Source organism: Salminus brasiliensis, chromosome 8 (assembly GCF_030463535.1).
Source record: "Salminus brasiliensis chromosome 8, fSalBra1.hap2, whole genome shotgun sequence".
NCBI lineage: Eukaryota > Metazoa > Chordata > Actinopteri > Characiformes > Bryconidae > Salminus > Salminus brasiliensis.
The window spans coordinates 12,800,595-12,817,014 of NC_132885.1; the positions used below are offsets into that span (position 1 = coordinate 12,800,595).

At 44.0% G+C, this 16,420-nt stretch overlaps 1 protein-coding gene across 6 annotated transcripts in view; it reads left to right on the top strand.

Annotated features, from left to right (window-relative positions):
- pard3bb (par-3 family cell polarity regulator beta b) overlaps positions 1 to 16,420 on the top strand; it is a 297,029-nt gene that overhangs the window by 128,605 nt on the left and 152,004 nt on the right. For all 6 annotated transcript variants that reach the window (XM_072685655.1, XM_072685657.1, XM_072685659.1 and 3 more), the window contains 3 exons: positions 939 to 1,078; positions 2,411 to 2,539; positions 15,979 to 16,164. In XM_072685655.1, the coding sequence (XP_072541756.1) occupies positions 939 to 1,078; positions 2,411 to 2,539; positions 15,979 to 16,164 (455 nt within the window). The remainder of the gene's footprint in view (positions 1 to 938; positions 1,079 to 2,410; positions 2,540 to 15,978; positions 16,165 to 16,420) is intronic.

Below are 16,420 nucleotides of genomic sequence, written 5' to 3' on the forward strand. Positions count from 1 at the left end.
GCATTGCCCATCTCTAACTGATCGTACCGAAGAACACACTTTGAAGAACATGTGCTTTAAAGTTGTGAAAGTGATGGAAAATTGCTGTTTGTATTAAAAATGATTTATTAAATTATTCACGTTCTTTATGAACAGCAGAAAAGCGTTCCTGTAAAATGTTGCTTGGGAATACAATCTGTTTACACCGTTAGATGTTGTAGTTGAGAGCACATTAGTCTATATTCAATGCATGCAGCAGATGGGCTGTGCTTTGCGGTTGACCGGTTGGTTTCTGTATGTCGGCTAAGAATTCAGAATCTATTTCTTAACCACTCGATGCGTCATGGATCATAATTTGCAAGAGAGAACTCTCTCACTTACGTTCTCACTTTTTCTATCTCTCTCTCCTACTCCTCCTCTTTTTTCTCTGAGACTTCCTATGTAAAGATGTATTCATACGTGAAATTAAACTGTAGTCAGGCAGTTCTAATCTCCCTCCTGCACTGAGGCAGCGTTTTTCAGCCCTTCATTCTCAGAGGCCAGTCACAGAGCCACACACACACCCTTGGTATTAAACATTAAGCAGAAGCTTGAACGCACATGCAGGCTGAGCTACAGCCAATCAGCTCATCTGTACTCCTTTTGTCTGATGGTCTTTATCTGTTGGATGATCTGTTTGCAGGGTTTTTTTGTTGTTGTTTTTTTGTTGTTTTTTTTTTACACCACAATGCTCCAGACAGTTGCCATCTGCAGTTATGTTGGATTTGTGATCAATATGGGACAAGGCTGATTGATCATTGGGCTTTCAAAATAATTTGTGTCTCGGAAAGTCTTCAGAATCGATACAAGACCTGCTTTGTGTAGAGTTTGTTGCTTTTGAAGTAGCGAAAATCAAACAGAAGTTGTTTTTGCTCAGTTTCTTCTCTGCTCTCTGTTCTTCTCTGCCTGTGTATGTTCAGGTCCAGAAGGCTTGGGTTTCACTGTGGTAACTAGAGACTCTTCAGTGCATGGACCTGGCCCCATCCTCGTCAAAAACATCCTCCCTAGAGGGGCTGCTGTCAAAGATGGCCGCCTGCAGTCCGGTGACCGGATCTTAGAGGTGAGGAGATTATGCACAACACAGTTCTACTCTCCAGACACTTTATTTTGGAAATGCCTACTTTGTAGATTCATCTAGCTAGTGAACAGTTAAGGACCCATCAACATGTTTAGTACATGTTACATTTAGTTCAAAATAAGAGAAATCTCATTTATTAGCAGTTTTTAAATCAGTGTAGGCTGTGTACCAAGCACGATCATTAGTTTAGGCATTAGAGAAACTCCTGCAGTCTGAGTAGACTGATAAATTACTGTGCTGATCAGGTATTTATCTCAGTGTTACTGAGCTTTACTAAAGTCTGAGTAGACTGATAAATCACTGTGCTGATCAGTTATTTATCTCAGTGTTACTGAACTCTACTAAAGTCTGAGTAGACTGATAAATTACTGTGCTGATCAGTTATTTATCTCAGTGTTACTGAGCTCTACTAAAGCCTGAGTAGACTGATAAATCACTGTACTGATCAGTTATTTATCGCAGTGTTACTGAGCTCTACTAAAGCCTGAGTAGACTGATAAATCACTGTGCTGATCAGTTATTTATCTCAGTGTTACTGAGCTCTACTAAAGCCTGAGTATACTAATAAATCACTGTGCTGATCAGTTATTTATCTCAATGTTACAGAGCTCCACTAAAGCCTGAGTAGACTGATAAATCACTGATTAGCACAGTGATTTATCAAAGTTGGATGGCTGAACTGATTTGTCTAGACTGTTCATGAGTGATGAGCTCATTATTAAATTGGACTGCATTTAATGGCATGATGGTATCTGCATATAAAATTACCTAACTTCTCCCTTTACAGTCACATTGGTGGGATTTTATTTTGCTTTTTTGTTTATTGTAATTGTTTATTATCTCGCATTTTTCTTGTGAGTTTCCTGAAGTCCAACAATATATATTTTACAATATGTTTCGTAAAATTATATTTAATCAGTTTTTTGTACTCGAGTTACTTCAAGTTCATAGTTTCAAGGTTTTTTTTTTTAATCTTAAACAAACCACAGAAGAGCTGATTGGAATTATTGAATAAAGTGTTCTCTTCATTAAAATGATAACTGCAGCCACGCCGGCCCTTTGCGGATAAGATTGAATAGCCATCCCTGCTTCATCAGTGGTCAGTTTCTGACCACAGAACCAATCATGGTTGGATATTTACACTGATAAATGCAATCCTCAGCAGTGCAGCTGAACCTGACTACTCTACACACTACTATACTATACTGTGCTATGTATAGTCTACCACCCAAATAATATGTGCACAAGTCTAATATATATTTATAGTGAGGACAAAAAACAACTTGTGTGTACATGCACTTATGTATATGTCAGGTGAACGGAGTGGACATCACAGGCCGGACACAGGAGGAGTTAGTGGCAATGCTGCGCAGCACTAAGCAAGGAGACAGTGTGTGTCTGGTGGTGGCCAGACAGGAGGAGGTGTTCCTCCCACGAGAGCTGGTAAGAGACTTCTCTATCTAACATCTAACTTCGGTCTGTCTGATACAGTATCACACCACACCACCCCGTGATCCTGTTTCCACCCGTCTCCACCTTTCACTACTAATAAATCACTTCCTTTAAACCATTCTATCTCTCTGGTCCTTTCTTCCTTGTCAAAACACTTCCACACACACAATAGCCTGAATGGCCTGTATGGGTGATTGTCTGGTTGTACAGAGAATGTTTAATAAAGCCAAGGCAAGCAGACAGGTCTCCACCTTTTAAACACAAGTTCCTGTTCTTGGCTCAAGGCCAGGAGTGTGCAGGGGCCACAGTTTACTGGTCACAGTTCTACAGTTGTACATTTCAGATTTCCTGCTTTTCTCTTTCAAGTAAGTACATGCATCAGTCCGTCCTCTAATCATACACTCTTGAAGTCTGTCTTCTGATTTTAGTGCACATTCTTTCTAAATTAACTAGTCAACTAACCAATCATAGTGTTTGTCTGTTGACCAATTGCGTTTGATCGTTTATTTGTTTTCCATTTTTGATGCGTGTCTTTTAATATTTCTGTAAATAGACATTTGGGCCAGAGGTTTGTGTATAATGATTGAATAAAAGTTTGTAGGATGAAATTTTTTTAAGCATGTATTTTTAAAAAAACCTAAACAGCCTAGACTGCTACTGGTCCTGCACCTTCACATATCTATGTATTGTACTTTTCAAGATCACATTTGAGTGCAAGCATTTTCATGGTGACTTTGACATGTTTACAGCCCTCCCACTTCTATTGGTTTAAACCTCACAGTCACGAATAAAAAAGAAACAGTTGCAGGAAGAGCGTGCTGAACTAAAATGGATTAAATAAATATTTTCCATTAAAGTGCAAGAAGGCTTATTAGGTCTCTAATATACTGAATGTGAACTAGAGATGGACTGATTAGTGTGTTTGAGATAGATACCGAATGCTGGTCTTCCTTCAGCTCGATCAGCTAATCAAGGGTGAAGCTGGATGCCACAATCATTTTTTAGGCAAACTTGGTAATGCGTCTTCGTGCGGGGCTTTTTTTTTATGTCCAGCTAAAATGGACTTTGCTTTTTGAAACATATCACATTTAAAACTCTGTACGGGCTATGAGAGCAATGATGTCCCACCCAGAATTACACTGTGGAGCTCAAAGTGCCGTTTGCTAGCTCTGCTGTAACGCACTGTACAGGGCTAAATGATGGGCTTTACTCTGCTTCCCCTCCCAAAGTAACGTTTTCCAATATTAAGCTATTTATATGTTAACCTTTTGTGAAGGAAGCTGAATGATGCATTGAGTTTTAGTTGACCACAAAGCCTATGTGGTTAACCAAAAAAGCCTGGTGCAATCCTGCGTAGTATCACATCCCACAGATAAACCTTTAGTGGGCTTTACACTCTTCAGCTGTGAGGACGGCGTGAGCAGCAGGTGAATGGTTGTATGTGGTTTTGGTGTGTTTCCAGGCTGTGTGTGTGTCCGTGTACTGGTGTGGCTGAAGAAGGTCATAGTCACTCCTGCACTGTTCCTCGAGCCAGCCTTGAGAAGAGGAAGTCCTGTGTTTGTTTCCTGCTTTTGTCTCAAAGTTCTGAAGAATGACTAGAGTGTGTGTGTGTGTGTGTGTGCACGCGCTTGCTACCTCATCCACCTGTCATTCACACCCTCTTTTTCTCTGGGTGTTTTCATCACCCCTGCTGTCTGAATCTTCCTTGATATGAACCCTATGACCTCTACATACCCAGCGAGCGCCACACACACACGTCCAACCGGTGGCCTCTGCCTCTGACTTCCTGCTCTTATCCCCGTGTGTTGATTTAGCGGTGGGCAGGAAGTGAGGCGGGAGGTCGACCCACTCCTACAGGAAATGCTGGAGCATGCAGGTCTGTGTGAAGTCGGAGGCCGCAGCCGCGCAGCTGTGTGTCTGCCTTTCCTGCGACTCCCTCAGCGTAGCCTCCATCCCGCTCCTGCTGGCCGTTTTCTGTCCATTTCAGCGCTTTCTGGAAATAACCCGCTCCTGAGAACCATGGGCATCTGCCCCGTCTCCATGGAGATGCCTCTCAAACTTTTCTGGTCCGGAAGCGCGTTCTACCCTCCATTGTTTTCCCATTTATTTAGATAAAGTCAAAGCACCATCGCAGGAATCAGGGCCACATTAAGCTGTTATCTGTCCGAACTAGAGAAGCTCAGTCTTCCACTCAAACCACTAGAAGAGTGAAACTGTGTCAAATGCCAAATGTCACAGATGAAGCCAGTAAATAGTACTACAGTGCTGAGTAGGCTGGTGTGTGGAGAATTCATCATGTCTGAAACTTCTCTCCATAGACTTGACCATGTTATGGCCTTGTAAATATACATTGACATAGGCATAAATGCTGAATAATTGGAGGAATTTGACGTCTTTGTGCATAAATTTGATCTATTAACATTTCCTAGCACTATTCTCCTCCTTCCACCCCCCTTCCAAACACGTGCACACACAATGTGTCAATTGTGGCGCATGATGGAGTATAAAAGCCCATTTTCACCACATTAAAGACCGTTCACACTTGGTGTTCTAGCAAATTCTCTAGCGAGTTTTTGTGTGGCACTGTTCAATTACTGCTCTCCTGATTGCCGTGCTGCTTGCCACGCACAGCGACTGTTTGACTGTGGGAGAAGCTGGTTAGTATGCGGTATTCTGAAGCGTGAAGAAAGCTCGTTACAGCTGACAAACAGCTGCTGTAGCCCCCCCACCCCCCCTCCCCAGGACTGCACCCACAGTTTACCATGCCAACACAGTGCAGAAAATTACTCATTTGCTGCTGTGGCAACATTAAGGATTGTTTTATGGGGTAAGTACAACGTTTTAACCCTGTTTGTTGGCATCAGGGGCATTTCTTAAGATATCCAGAGTTCTGTCCAGTGTGTTTCCTCTGCTACAGCTACTTTGACATGGGAAGCCGGTTGATTGATGGATTGACTGCTAGCTGTGTGTGTGCGTGTGTGTCCATGCGTCTGGGTGAGCGTGCCTTTGTGGGCTGAGATATCAAAGCAGGGGAGATTAATGTATGTGAAGGATTGCAGTAGGGAAGAATGGAGGCGAGGGGCAGAGATACATTTTAAGTGCAAAAGCTGAAGCAGGGTGAGTGACTGATGTAGAGGAAAGGTGAAGGAGAGATAGAGGCTGATAGAGCGGTAATGAATAACCGAGACAGTGAAATGGCTAGAGAGACTGATGGGGAGATGTGGGTGACCAGATAGTCAGGGAGGAAGCACAGAGTGAAAAATATAAGAAGCATAGTTGTGGAGGGGCAGCATGGGACAGAGAGAGATTTCGATGAGGAAGAAGAAAGCTGAGGGTGTTGCAAAAGATAGAGAGATATGTAGGTGTAGATTCGAGGTGCTTTATGGCTTTGTTTTGGCTCTGTGTTTTATTAGGAATTACAAAAGAGGTGTAGTAGTGTAACCCCACCCGCTATTCGAATAGGTACAAAGAGTGGGCCTCGGTGTGTGCGTAAATTTGGCGTGGAGGGTTATTATTTTTAGCTGGTATATGCAATACATTTTCACAGCTTAATGAAAGTCTTAGTCAGTCCTGGTTTATGACCTTGACAGGACGAAAAGTAATGAAGAAATAAAAGGCTTGAAAGAATCAACCACACCAGTAGCTGGTTCTTATCCATACATTTTAAAATACAGCTACACTGGTTAGACTACCAAGCATGGTTTGTTCCCAACTATGATCAGCCATAGGCCTCCACATAATGTGATGTATTGCAACCTCTGCTAATATGTTTATGGTTAGATGTCTGATGTCATTATCAAACATGTTGACTGCTTGACATAGGCAGGAGAATGGCATGGATGGCAACAAGTCTATTAAATTGTTAACAGCTAATAGTTACATGATGATGCACATAAGTAAGCTGTTTTTAAAACCAGCAGCCTCACACACACCACATCTCAGTTGCTCAGTCACAGTCATCCAGAGTTATTTACACAGTGCACAGAGCAGCTACAGGGTTTAAACAGTGGAGAAAACTAAAAACGACCAAAAATGGAGATGCATGTGTTTTTTTGGACAGCAGCAGAATCTACAGGCTTTTACTAAGCATTTCTATTAATAGTAAACAGATTAATAATACATTAATATTGTCTAAGCGGCTAAGCAGAATATAGCTTGGGAGCGCCTTGGAGTTGGACATGTGCAGCAGTGATTGTGGGCTGTTCTGGGCCTCTAATGCGCACACCCTTGGTGCTGAAGCTAGACATAACACTATAATGATAATGACTGTAGGTGCAAATATCATACAATGATTTGATTAGAATACGATTCTTTATCTGCATAATAAAATGACCATTTGTCTTAGAATTATTTATAAATCACTACTTGTGTATTGATATATTATAACAAAAACAATATTATGATTTTTGATTTTGTGGATTTTATTTTTATTGTTTTATTGGTTTTTTTATTATTATTATTATTATTTTTTTTTTAATAAAGATGTATTTTTGGGATCAAGTTTCACAGTTGGATCTCCACTGTCAGATCAGTGCCTCATGCACAGACACTAATAAGGACTGTAAACCAATGCTTTCTGAGTTGAGGAGTGCAAACTCAGATGATGCAGTTTAGCATGCATGAGAAGGTGATACAGTCCATAAAAGAATTTAGAGACCAGCTCGAGGCTGAGGGATGGAGAGACAGAAAGAGCGATACTGAGACTGAGAGAGATTGGTGTGCTCCACAGTGTCCCCTGGGGCTTAAACACCAGTGGAGGGACAGCATGATTAGGAGTGGGACTGAACCATCAGACCTCACACTGACAGGTGGGTTTGATGCCTCACATCTGTCTACTGAACAAAAGACCCCCAGCATTCCTGACTGCTAGACGAGCTGCCGCTGCAAAGCCCTAAACCCCTCCCCGCGCTCGCTCGCTTTTCAGTCGCCAAGGCCCTTTGCGGACCCCGCGCTGTTCCTCATTTCCAATTGAAGAGCAGCCCACTGGGGGTGAGTGCTCAGCCTGCCTCTGCCAGCCTGCTGAAGGATGAAATAGTAATGGTGATATTAGATATGACTCCCTGAACAAAGGAGAGCGGGCGAGAGTTCATTTCCTCTTCGGTTTGTGGCGTTTCTTCAAATATGAGTCAGATTAAATATGGAGCATGGTGCTTATAACAGACACCACTGGTACACCTTCAGATGTGCTGCTGTGTGCTGGCTATGAGGGCCTTGATGAGGCTCTGATTTTGGCTTCATCTGTCTTGGAAAAGTTCCTTTGTGAAGACGAAAGGTCTGAGAGGGCGACACACACACACATACACACATACATACATACATACATACACACACTTCTGAAAGCGAACAAGGAAGCGGCTGACTCCGGGCTTGCATCTTGGCTGCCTGCTCCTTAATCTCTTCTCCAGACCTTCAGCAGATACCTCCATTGCTTCCTCAATAAAGCTTTGAAGTGTCTCTCTGATGTCTCTGAAGAGGCAGAGGGCTCTTAGGCTGGCCCCCATTTCCAGCCCCAGTGGTGGACCCAGCACAGGACTCCAGAGGAGAGTCAATAAACCCGCTTTCCTGAGCGCAAGAGGGACAGGGTTATGGACCTCCATCCGCGGCCCGACCCCATTTCTTTTACTGCTTCCACCGCTCTCCATGCAGCCCTTTCATCTGCACTTAAACAGAATCCATTTAGTCTCGTACGACCCTCTCTGGCTCTTCCCAGCTGCCCACCGCTGCCTTTAGCCTCTCATTGGCCTCCACTGAATGGGCCATGGAGAAGGTCCTTTATTTAAAAAGGGGCATGAATGTCCATCTCTTTTGCCATTGTTCCTATCCGAGCCATAATGGCGCTCCATACCGAGCACTTCGGCATGGGCTGCACATGCGTGTATATGTAGGTGTGTGGGTTGAAAAGTGCACTCCATGCTCTCGGTTGGAGTCAAAGCTAGATCCGTTCTTTCATGAGTCACTTGCAAGCCCATACAGAAGCAGTTAGAGGCAGGGTAATAAAGCAAGCCCGATTTAATGAAGACTCCATTGTACGTAATGAGACACGCCACGTGTTTATATTTGCTCCAAGTAATTATGAACGGGGGGCACTTCTCGAAATGCAGGCCATGCTGATGATTTTATGGTGGAGATGCCAGGAAAAAGTCATGCAGATGGCCTAAATTTACTACAAATATTAGCAGCTTAGAGGAGAGAGAGGGAGCAGGGGTGGGAAGCGGAGAGAGGCCGAAAGCGAGAGGAGAGGTAGGAGATGGAGATGGAAATGGAGAGGTGGGAAGAGAATGAGAGTGGGAATGAATGAGAGCACAGTGCTAGAGCTGAAGTGAGGGAGAGAAAGAGAAAGAAAACGAGTGCAAAAGATGAGAAGACGTGGGTGTGCTGTCGAACGCCCTCCTCCGCTCCTCCACCATCTGCTGGTCTGTGTGAATTCATCTGTTGAGTAGAACAAAAAGCCATCTCACCGCCCTCCCTTGTTCGCGCACACCTTTCTTTTAAACAGTCACCTGCTCCCTGCTGTAATGACGTACAGTGCTTCCTGAACAAATGACTTGGGAGGAGATGTAAACGATATGAATCCGGCCTTCACTCAAAAAGCCAAAATCTGCTCCTTCTCTAATGCACTCCCGCTAACTATCCAGACCTTTGCTTTGGGCCCAAAGAAAACAATTCAGCAGCTTGTGTCCACTCTTGCGTCTGCTGCACTGTTATTATAGGATTTAATGGCTGGTTTTGGCCAGTTAGCGTTCCGATAATGCCCACTAAACTCGAACAGCAGAATGGGCAACAAGTATGATTTGAGATGGACACAAGCTCTCCATTTCTCGGGCCTAGTTTTCCAGCCTATGACCTCATCGCCATGACCTCACACATTTACTCTGAGCTGCTCCCATCTGTGTGCATGTGAGCTCACCATCTCTCCAGCTCCCTCCTTTCTGCAGGCTGCTCTCCCAGTGGCTTGAGCCGGGCTTGAGTCAGGTTTTAGCTGTGCTTACAGACCTGCTGGAGTGAGTAGCAGGCCGGCTGTGCAAGCTTACCCTGCCCTGTTATGTAGCTGTATGTTGTATAGAGTTGTGTAGTTGTACTGTCGTTTCATTTGACAGGCAGACATTAACTTTCTACTAAGATCAGTAGTTTGTACAGTTTATTGTCCAGTACTGTCCAATAAGTGCGATTGTATAGTTTGTACAAAAGCAGGCCGCAGTGGTTTACCTAAAACCAATAACAAAAATAATATTAAAACAAATAGTTAAGCCCCTTTTAAAACATGTTATGCAATGGAATTATGGTATTGCAATGCAATTAAGTGACCCTACAGATAAGGTGCAGGTGCTGGTCCTGGTAAGAACTATCAGAATAGTAAGAGCTGATGACCAGATACTGCTCCCATTTGTTCCTGTTCTCACTGCTGTTGACTTACCACTGTATGACACTTCTGTTTGTGCATTTGTGTGGGGCTTGTTTGGCTTTGGGATCGCCCCCCTTTGAAGAAGCATGTGTAGGTCGGAGTGGCGACAGTGACCCGTGCCGCCGTTAGACGTGTTTCTACGGCTACAAGCTCCCTAAAGACCTCATGGTCAGTTGAGCACTCAGCAAGTGGCAGTGTTGTAACGTTAGCTTTGTTTCTCCTTTATTACGCAGCAAGCACATTAAATGAATCAATTTCAGACTTCCTTGAGACGCCTGTTTAACATGTCCACATTGATTGCGCCTCTCTCTCATTTCTCCCTTTCTTTTGTGTTTTCTCTCTCTCTCTCTCTCTCTCTCTCTCTCTCTCTCTCTGTTTCTATTGCTCATTTTCACGCTTTCTTTTTATGCCTAGCAACGTGGCCATTACCTCAGAGCGTGTGTGTGTGTTTTGTGTGTCTTTGTGCTGTGAGGGCGCTGGATTGTGCTACATTTGTAACCACCCCCACCATCTCCTTATACATGCTCGCACTCTGGCCTTGTGTATGCTAGACCTTGAGTCCTGACATCCTGCGGATTTGTGACGGAAGAGCCAGACAAGTGCAGAAAGATCCGTGAGAGGCAAGTCAGTGAAGGACAGTTCTACTATATTCACTCTAGTCCTGCTTCCTCTTCCTCCCCTTTTCTCCTCCAGCCTACAGCTTCACAGAGGAAAGGGATGGCACATTGACCCCGACAACATGTCCTACTCTTTATTCATTTTTTTTTTTTTTTTTTACATTTGTTAAACATGGCTCCGTTTTGTGGTGTTTGTGTGGAAACCTTTTTTTCAGTTCGTATTTGGAAATTAAGCTGCGTTGAATTAATTGATTTTGTAACATTTCCATACATCCATCAGTTTATCCATCCAATTAAATTTTTTGGAGGTTTCAAGACTGGTTTTTAATAAGGCACAGTATAGGGCAGTCAGGTAGATTGGGTGGTTACTTACAAATCAAGGTACAGTAACTAAAAAAAAAAAAAAGCTTCCAATTTTCAAAGCATTTGTAATGCAAATGATTGTTTATTTTGTTGGTTTGCAAAGGTTGAACACATTCAAATCTAACCAGGTTTATTTTGAGTAAAAACATTGTAAATGTGTAAACATATGTAAATGTGTGTGACTGTAGTTTTGACCGTATCTGTGTGGCTGCTATTAAATTGCTGGAACATGGACTGCTCTCCGAGTTATTACCACATAACAGCCTGTGCAGACCCACGGCTCTGTGCATGTTGCCCCCCTTCCAGCTTGGCTGTCCGTGTTTTGAGGTGTATGTGTGTGTGCTGACGGAGGTGTATGATGATGAGTACTGAAGCCCATTAGCAGCGTTAATAGGTGCCGTATCTCTGCAGGGTGTGATTGGACCAGCCGTGTTTTCCCCACTGCTCCCCTCCGCATGCCTCATCTTAATTAAATGTCACGTTTGCCTTTAATCTAGTGCTTTGAAATGCATCCAGCGTCAACAGCAACATGAACCGTGTGTGTAAATGTCTGAATTATTGCTCCAGAATTTGCTTATCTGGGCATTCGAAAAGTGTTACATGCAAAGAGGGCTCGTCGGTTGCTTTTAATGTGCAGCGCCGGCATGTGCAGTCATTTTTGTGAGAAATAGCCGTCTCCGGTGTGCGCCTCGCCAGCAGAGAGGGCAGTTCTATGAAGCATCTGTAAAAGGAAGGAAAAAAATAAGCCAGAAGCCCCAGCTCAGTCCTTATCGGCCAGTCCACTGTCTGTTCTGTGACCATCTTGGCAATGTCCCAGGGCAGTTATTTCTAGTCAAACAGCATCAGGTTCCTGTCTGCCTGAATGGGAAGAGGTTTAGAAGGCTGAAAACACTAGTCAAGGTATCGTTGTACAAACACATTGAAATCACTGGTAAAATCTGACCCGAACTGCGAAAAATAATTTCTGTAATTGCTCAAATTACACACACAGAATATTTCCTGTTCATGTGCATATTTCCAAAACAAAGAGAGCAAAGGTTTTTGGCACCAACCTTCTCTACAACGGTTTCCATGGTTTCTTTTCCTCTTCCGAGGACTTTCGTACCACTGTTCAGTATCACCATGTAAAACCCAATAATTCAAAATGTAACAACTCCAGCTAGCCTGTACAATTACTGGCTTTTTCAAAATTGGCATCAGTTTCCTTGCACATCAGGTGCCAGGGCAGAGCTTGTTTACGCAGACGTTTGATTAAATCTTTTCAATAGGTTCTTTTCGTAATAGGACGATCAATAAAACGATGTTGGTCAAATGTTTTAAGTATGTGTTGATGCTGGTCATGTTGAATATTTTAACATCACCAACCACAGTGGCAAAAACCTTGATGCTGAATCTTCGTAAGGTTTTATATTGTCCAGTGGCCTTTCTTAGTTTTCTCCATGGTTTGAACCTTTTAGCTGCTCTGAACGCTGTGTAAATCTGGATGAGTAGGCCAATAGAAATGCTCTAAACTCTTACTTTGCAATGACTTCCATTCAAAGATAAGTCCATTTTTGCCAGTAGTACCAGATTTCCCTTTAGCGATCTCCTGAATCACGCTGTCTTAAAGGGCAATCTTGGTTCAGTTTTGGACAACCAACTGTTGTTCGTTTTGCAAAGCAGACTTGGATATTTAGATTTTCCCTCTACACTATTTAGAAGGAATTAACCCTTCTCTTTAGGAAGCTGCCTGTGTGCTTTTCAGTTCTTCATTATCTCAAGACTGGACTGCTGGCACTCACTCCTGGCTAGAGTTCTCCTGTGTGTTCCATTAGGTCCCTGCCACTGATCCAGTATGCAGCCCTTGCTGCTTTGCTGACTTTCTGTAACTGTCCGCATCAGACTTAACAGAAAAAATGAACCACTTCTTACTAACCTGATGGCAGCTGTCAAATCTTGATCCATGCCTCAAGCCGTTAGAGCACAAGTATTCCTTTCCCCTCCTGGAGAACCATTGTCCAGACCAGTTTAGTGTTAAATGTCACCTATGAGGCCTGGCAGTTAACAGATGTGCTCAACCAAGTGTGTTTGAGGCTAAAACCACACCAACGTGTGGTGGTCATTGGCCCTTCAGTACTGGAAAAGGTGAAGCCTATTAATAGGTAAAGCTTCCTAAGCATGTCTACATCACTGCTCTGATATCTCCTGAAGGATATAGGTGCTCAGGCTTGCCTGGTAGCTGAGCATGCCATTGAATCCCCCAAATTTAAAGGGGAATAAGCAGAATGGCTTGGAACTGAGCTCAAGTTCTGCTTAAGACCACATAAATCCATGTTATTGAGCAAGATGCCATTTGAAAGAATCCAAGCTCTTGGATCGCTTGTTCATTTGGTCATGGTGTGTAATGGGAGACAGACCCTTGGTAAGTGTGATGGGGGTAATGACTTGCATTTTGGACGTTTGGTTTGGGAGCATTTGAACCTGTAATTCTTGGTACAGAGCTGATGTGGTTGCACACAAGACTTCTTGGCTCTCGAGTGGTGAATTCCGGTAGGAGCAGAACTCCCTGCCATACCACAGGCTGGCTTGGCCGCAGTTTCAGCTGAAATGTGCACTAGCTGCTGAGCATCTGTCCTGAATTGTGGTCTGTTGCACTTTCAGCACCGACCTTCTTTTCACTAAAACTGGTTAGCGTTCCAGCTCGCTATTCAGATACATTTATACGTCATTAATAATTGGCATGTTGTCTCAAAAGCCCACTGCATGGGTGTCTGCGTGCAGGACTGAGGCTCAGGAGGAAGCCTCTTAAAGGCTTTGTTTGGTAAAGTCATTGTAGGCCACTCAGTCATGAAGGCCATAGAGAAGCATTGGCAAAGCCGCCCCCCGAGACCCCTCACATTTCCCCTGACCGTCCTCTCAGAGCGGGGTTTCTTCGTGTCCCCAGAGCAACATATTAGTGACGGACCTTCTGTTCATACAGGCCCAACTTGGAGAGTGAGCAAGAGGAGAAAGAAAGAGGAGTAGCAAAAAGGGAGGGGAGAGAGCAAGAGAAGGAGAAGAGGGAGATTTCCTGTCTGAACAGCTGTGTATGTGCTCATCACTAAACCTTCAGAATGTCATTTGTTCTTGTACCTATAGATATGCTCATCCATCTGCTCCCGCTGATGACTCCATGTGTCTTCTTCATCATTAAGGCGCTTTCCTCACTACATGAGCAGATGCTGGCTATGCAGATTAGACACTGGCTGTGTTTGACACACCCATCAGTTACTTCTTCGTACTAGTAATGCCTTTAGTGGGAATGACTGTTTGAATGACTCTTATTATTATGAGCATGTCTGCAAACTTTACAGGAGAGCTGGAGAGCTGTGCGTGCTATACATCATGGTAAATGGAGTTTTTGTTGGTATTTCGGGTGTGTAATGGAGTTCTCTGGTGTTTTGGGTGTGTAGTAGGGATTATTTTGGATGTTTTGGGTCTGTAATGTTCTCTGTAGCGCTGGAGCGCAAAGGATAGAAACCAACATCTATTTGCCCTCCTGCTCCGCTGACATATGTCTCCTGCATAAACAGTGCAGAGTGCACTTCGGCTGATAAACCCACAGTAACAGTGAAAAATGCCAGGGCTGAGTGCAGTGTGGCATTTGGCGTCGGTGTGAGGTCCTACCAGGGGTCTTGGTTGTCAGATACCAGAACCGTTAACAGGTTTACGCCATTGTTGGGCCATTGTTTGCCCCACCCACAACTAAAGGGGCAGGGACACCGTCTGCATTGAATAGCCTCTGTTTTTATGAAACCTGTCTGGTGCCAAAAACAAAAGGAGGGACTTTTTATTGTGTTTGAATGACTTCTGGCCTTGCAGTGACATTTTGAGGCTGGTTTGGGACATATTAGGTCTTCTCTCATTCTCAGCTTCCCCGTCTGTCCTTGATAAACACATAACTGCCCTTTGTCTTTCTCGCACAGAGTTTCTGCTTAGTATGTGTTTGTGTCGATAGAGAGAGAGAGAGAGAGAGAGAGAGAGAGAGAGAGAGAGGAGGGAGAGCGAGAAAGAGAGATAGACAGCAGCTAATACAATCTAAACCTTCAATCCTACAGTAAACAGCGTTAAACCAGGCCTTGCTGACCCACGCACACTTCGTCTTAGCCCTTTTTCGCCGCCCAGCTCATCCCTCTATCCCTATCCCAATATTTACTGCCGTCAAAGCTTCAGCCTGCTTAAAGGCAGCCTCTTATTTGGATATATGCGTCTTATGGTCCAGCTGACAGGCCCATTCCAGGAGGATAAGACGCCCCGTACCTAATGACCAGAGGCAAGGGGCAGGTTTGAAAGTGCTGCTAAAACAGTGCAGCTTGCACTGCCTTCATTATCTTTGTATCCACCTCACGCAAGTTACCTCTTTCCCCCCGTACTATTATATAGATCAAATACAGACTTTCATGTGTTTGTTTTATGGCCATTTTCTCTCTCTCTCCCCCTCCCCTTGCTGCCTTTTTACTACCCTCCCTGGAAAATAAGTCGGGGAGCACTGCAGTCTCACACTCACTCATTACTGGCCCGTTTCCCTAGCGACAAAAGATTGTGTTTTCACCGCACACATAGAATAATGGACATTTCTCTTTCTCTCTTGCTCACGCTCTCTCTCTCTCTCTCTCTCTCTGCCCCTCTCGCGCTCTCTCTCTTTTTTTCCCCTCTCATTTTGAAAGAAAATTTCTCTAAAAAGATGTACAGGTCATTTTAGGAACATTATGGGGAGAAAATGGAAAAAAGAGAGAAAGAGAAAGTGGAGGGGGGGGGGGGGGGGGTGGAAATCCAGTAGGGCTCAGTGGGCATGGGGCCTCTATAATGGAGAATGGATTATGGCTCTAAATGACCCCAGCGCTCTCCGAATTTGCCGGCTTTCAGAAAGGGAACATGAAAAGGTTGTGCCATTCTCTGGTAAAATAGCACACTTTTATGTTCAAATGGAATGACCTCTCTCTCTTTCTCTGTCCATCTCTCTCTCTCTTTCTCTGTCCATCTCTCTCTCTCTCTCTCTCTCTCTCTCTCTCTCACCTCATCTCCCTCAGAAGGAGGAAGCAGTGCGGGCTGTTCTGTCTGAGGAGGGGAAGGAGCAGCTGATGTTTGAGGTGCCGCTGAATGACTCTGGCTCAGCTGGGCTGGGCGTCAGCCTTAAGGGCAATAAATCCCGTGAGACCGGGGAAGACCTGGGCATCTTCATCAAGTCCATCATCCATGGAGGAGCTGCCTATAAGGTACTTCAATAAATGGATTAGAAAGTTTTAAGGGCGAACAAATAGTTTTAACTCTACTAAAGTGATGATTATGCAGTTTTCCCCAAAGACACAAAAACGTCTCTGGCACCAGAGCTGCGAGGCTACTGGTGCCAGACTGTATATAATGGATAATGTATGTATTGGACTCTCTGCCACTATTAATATTACCACTATTAACTATCACTACTCACATTACTCTGACCATCACTGCCATGACTATATCAAGTTATACTAC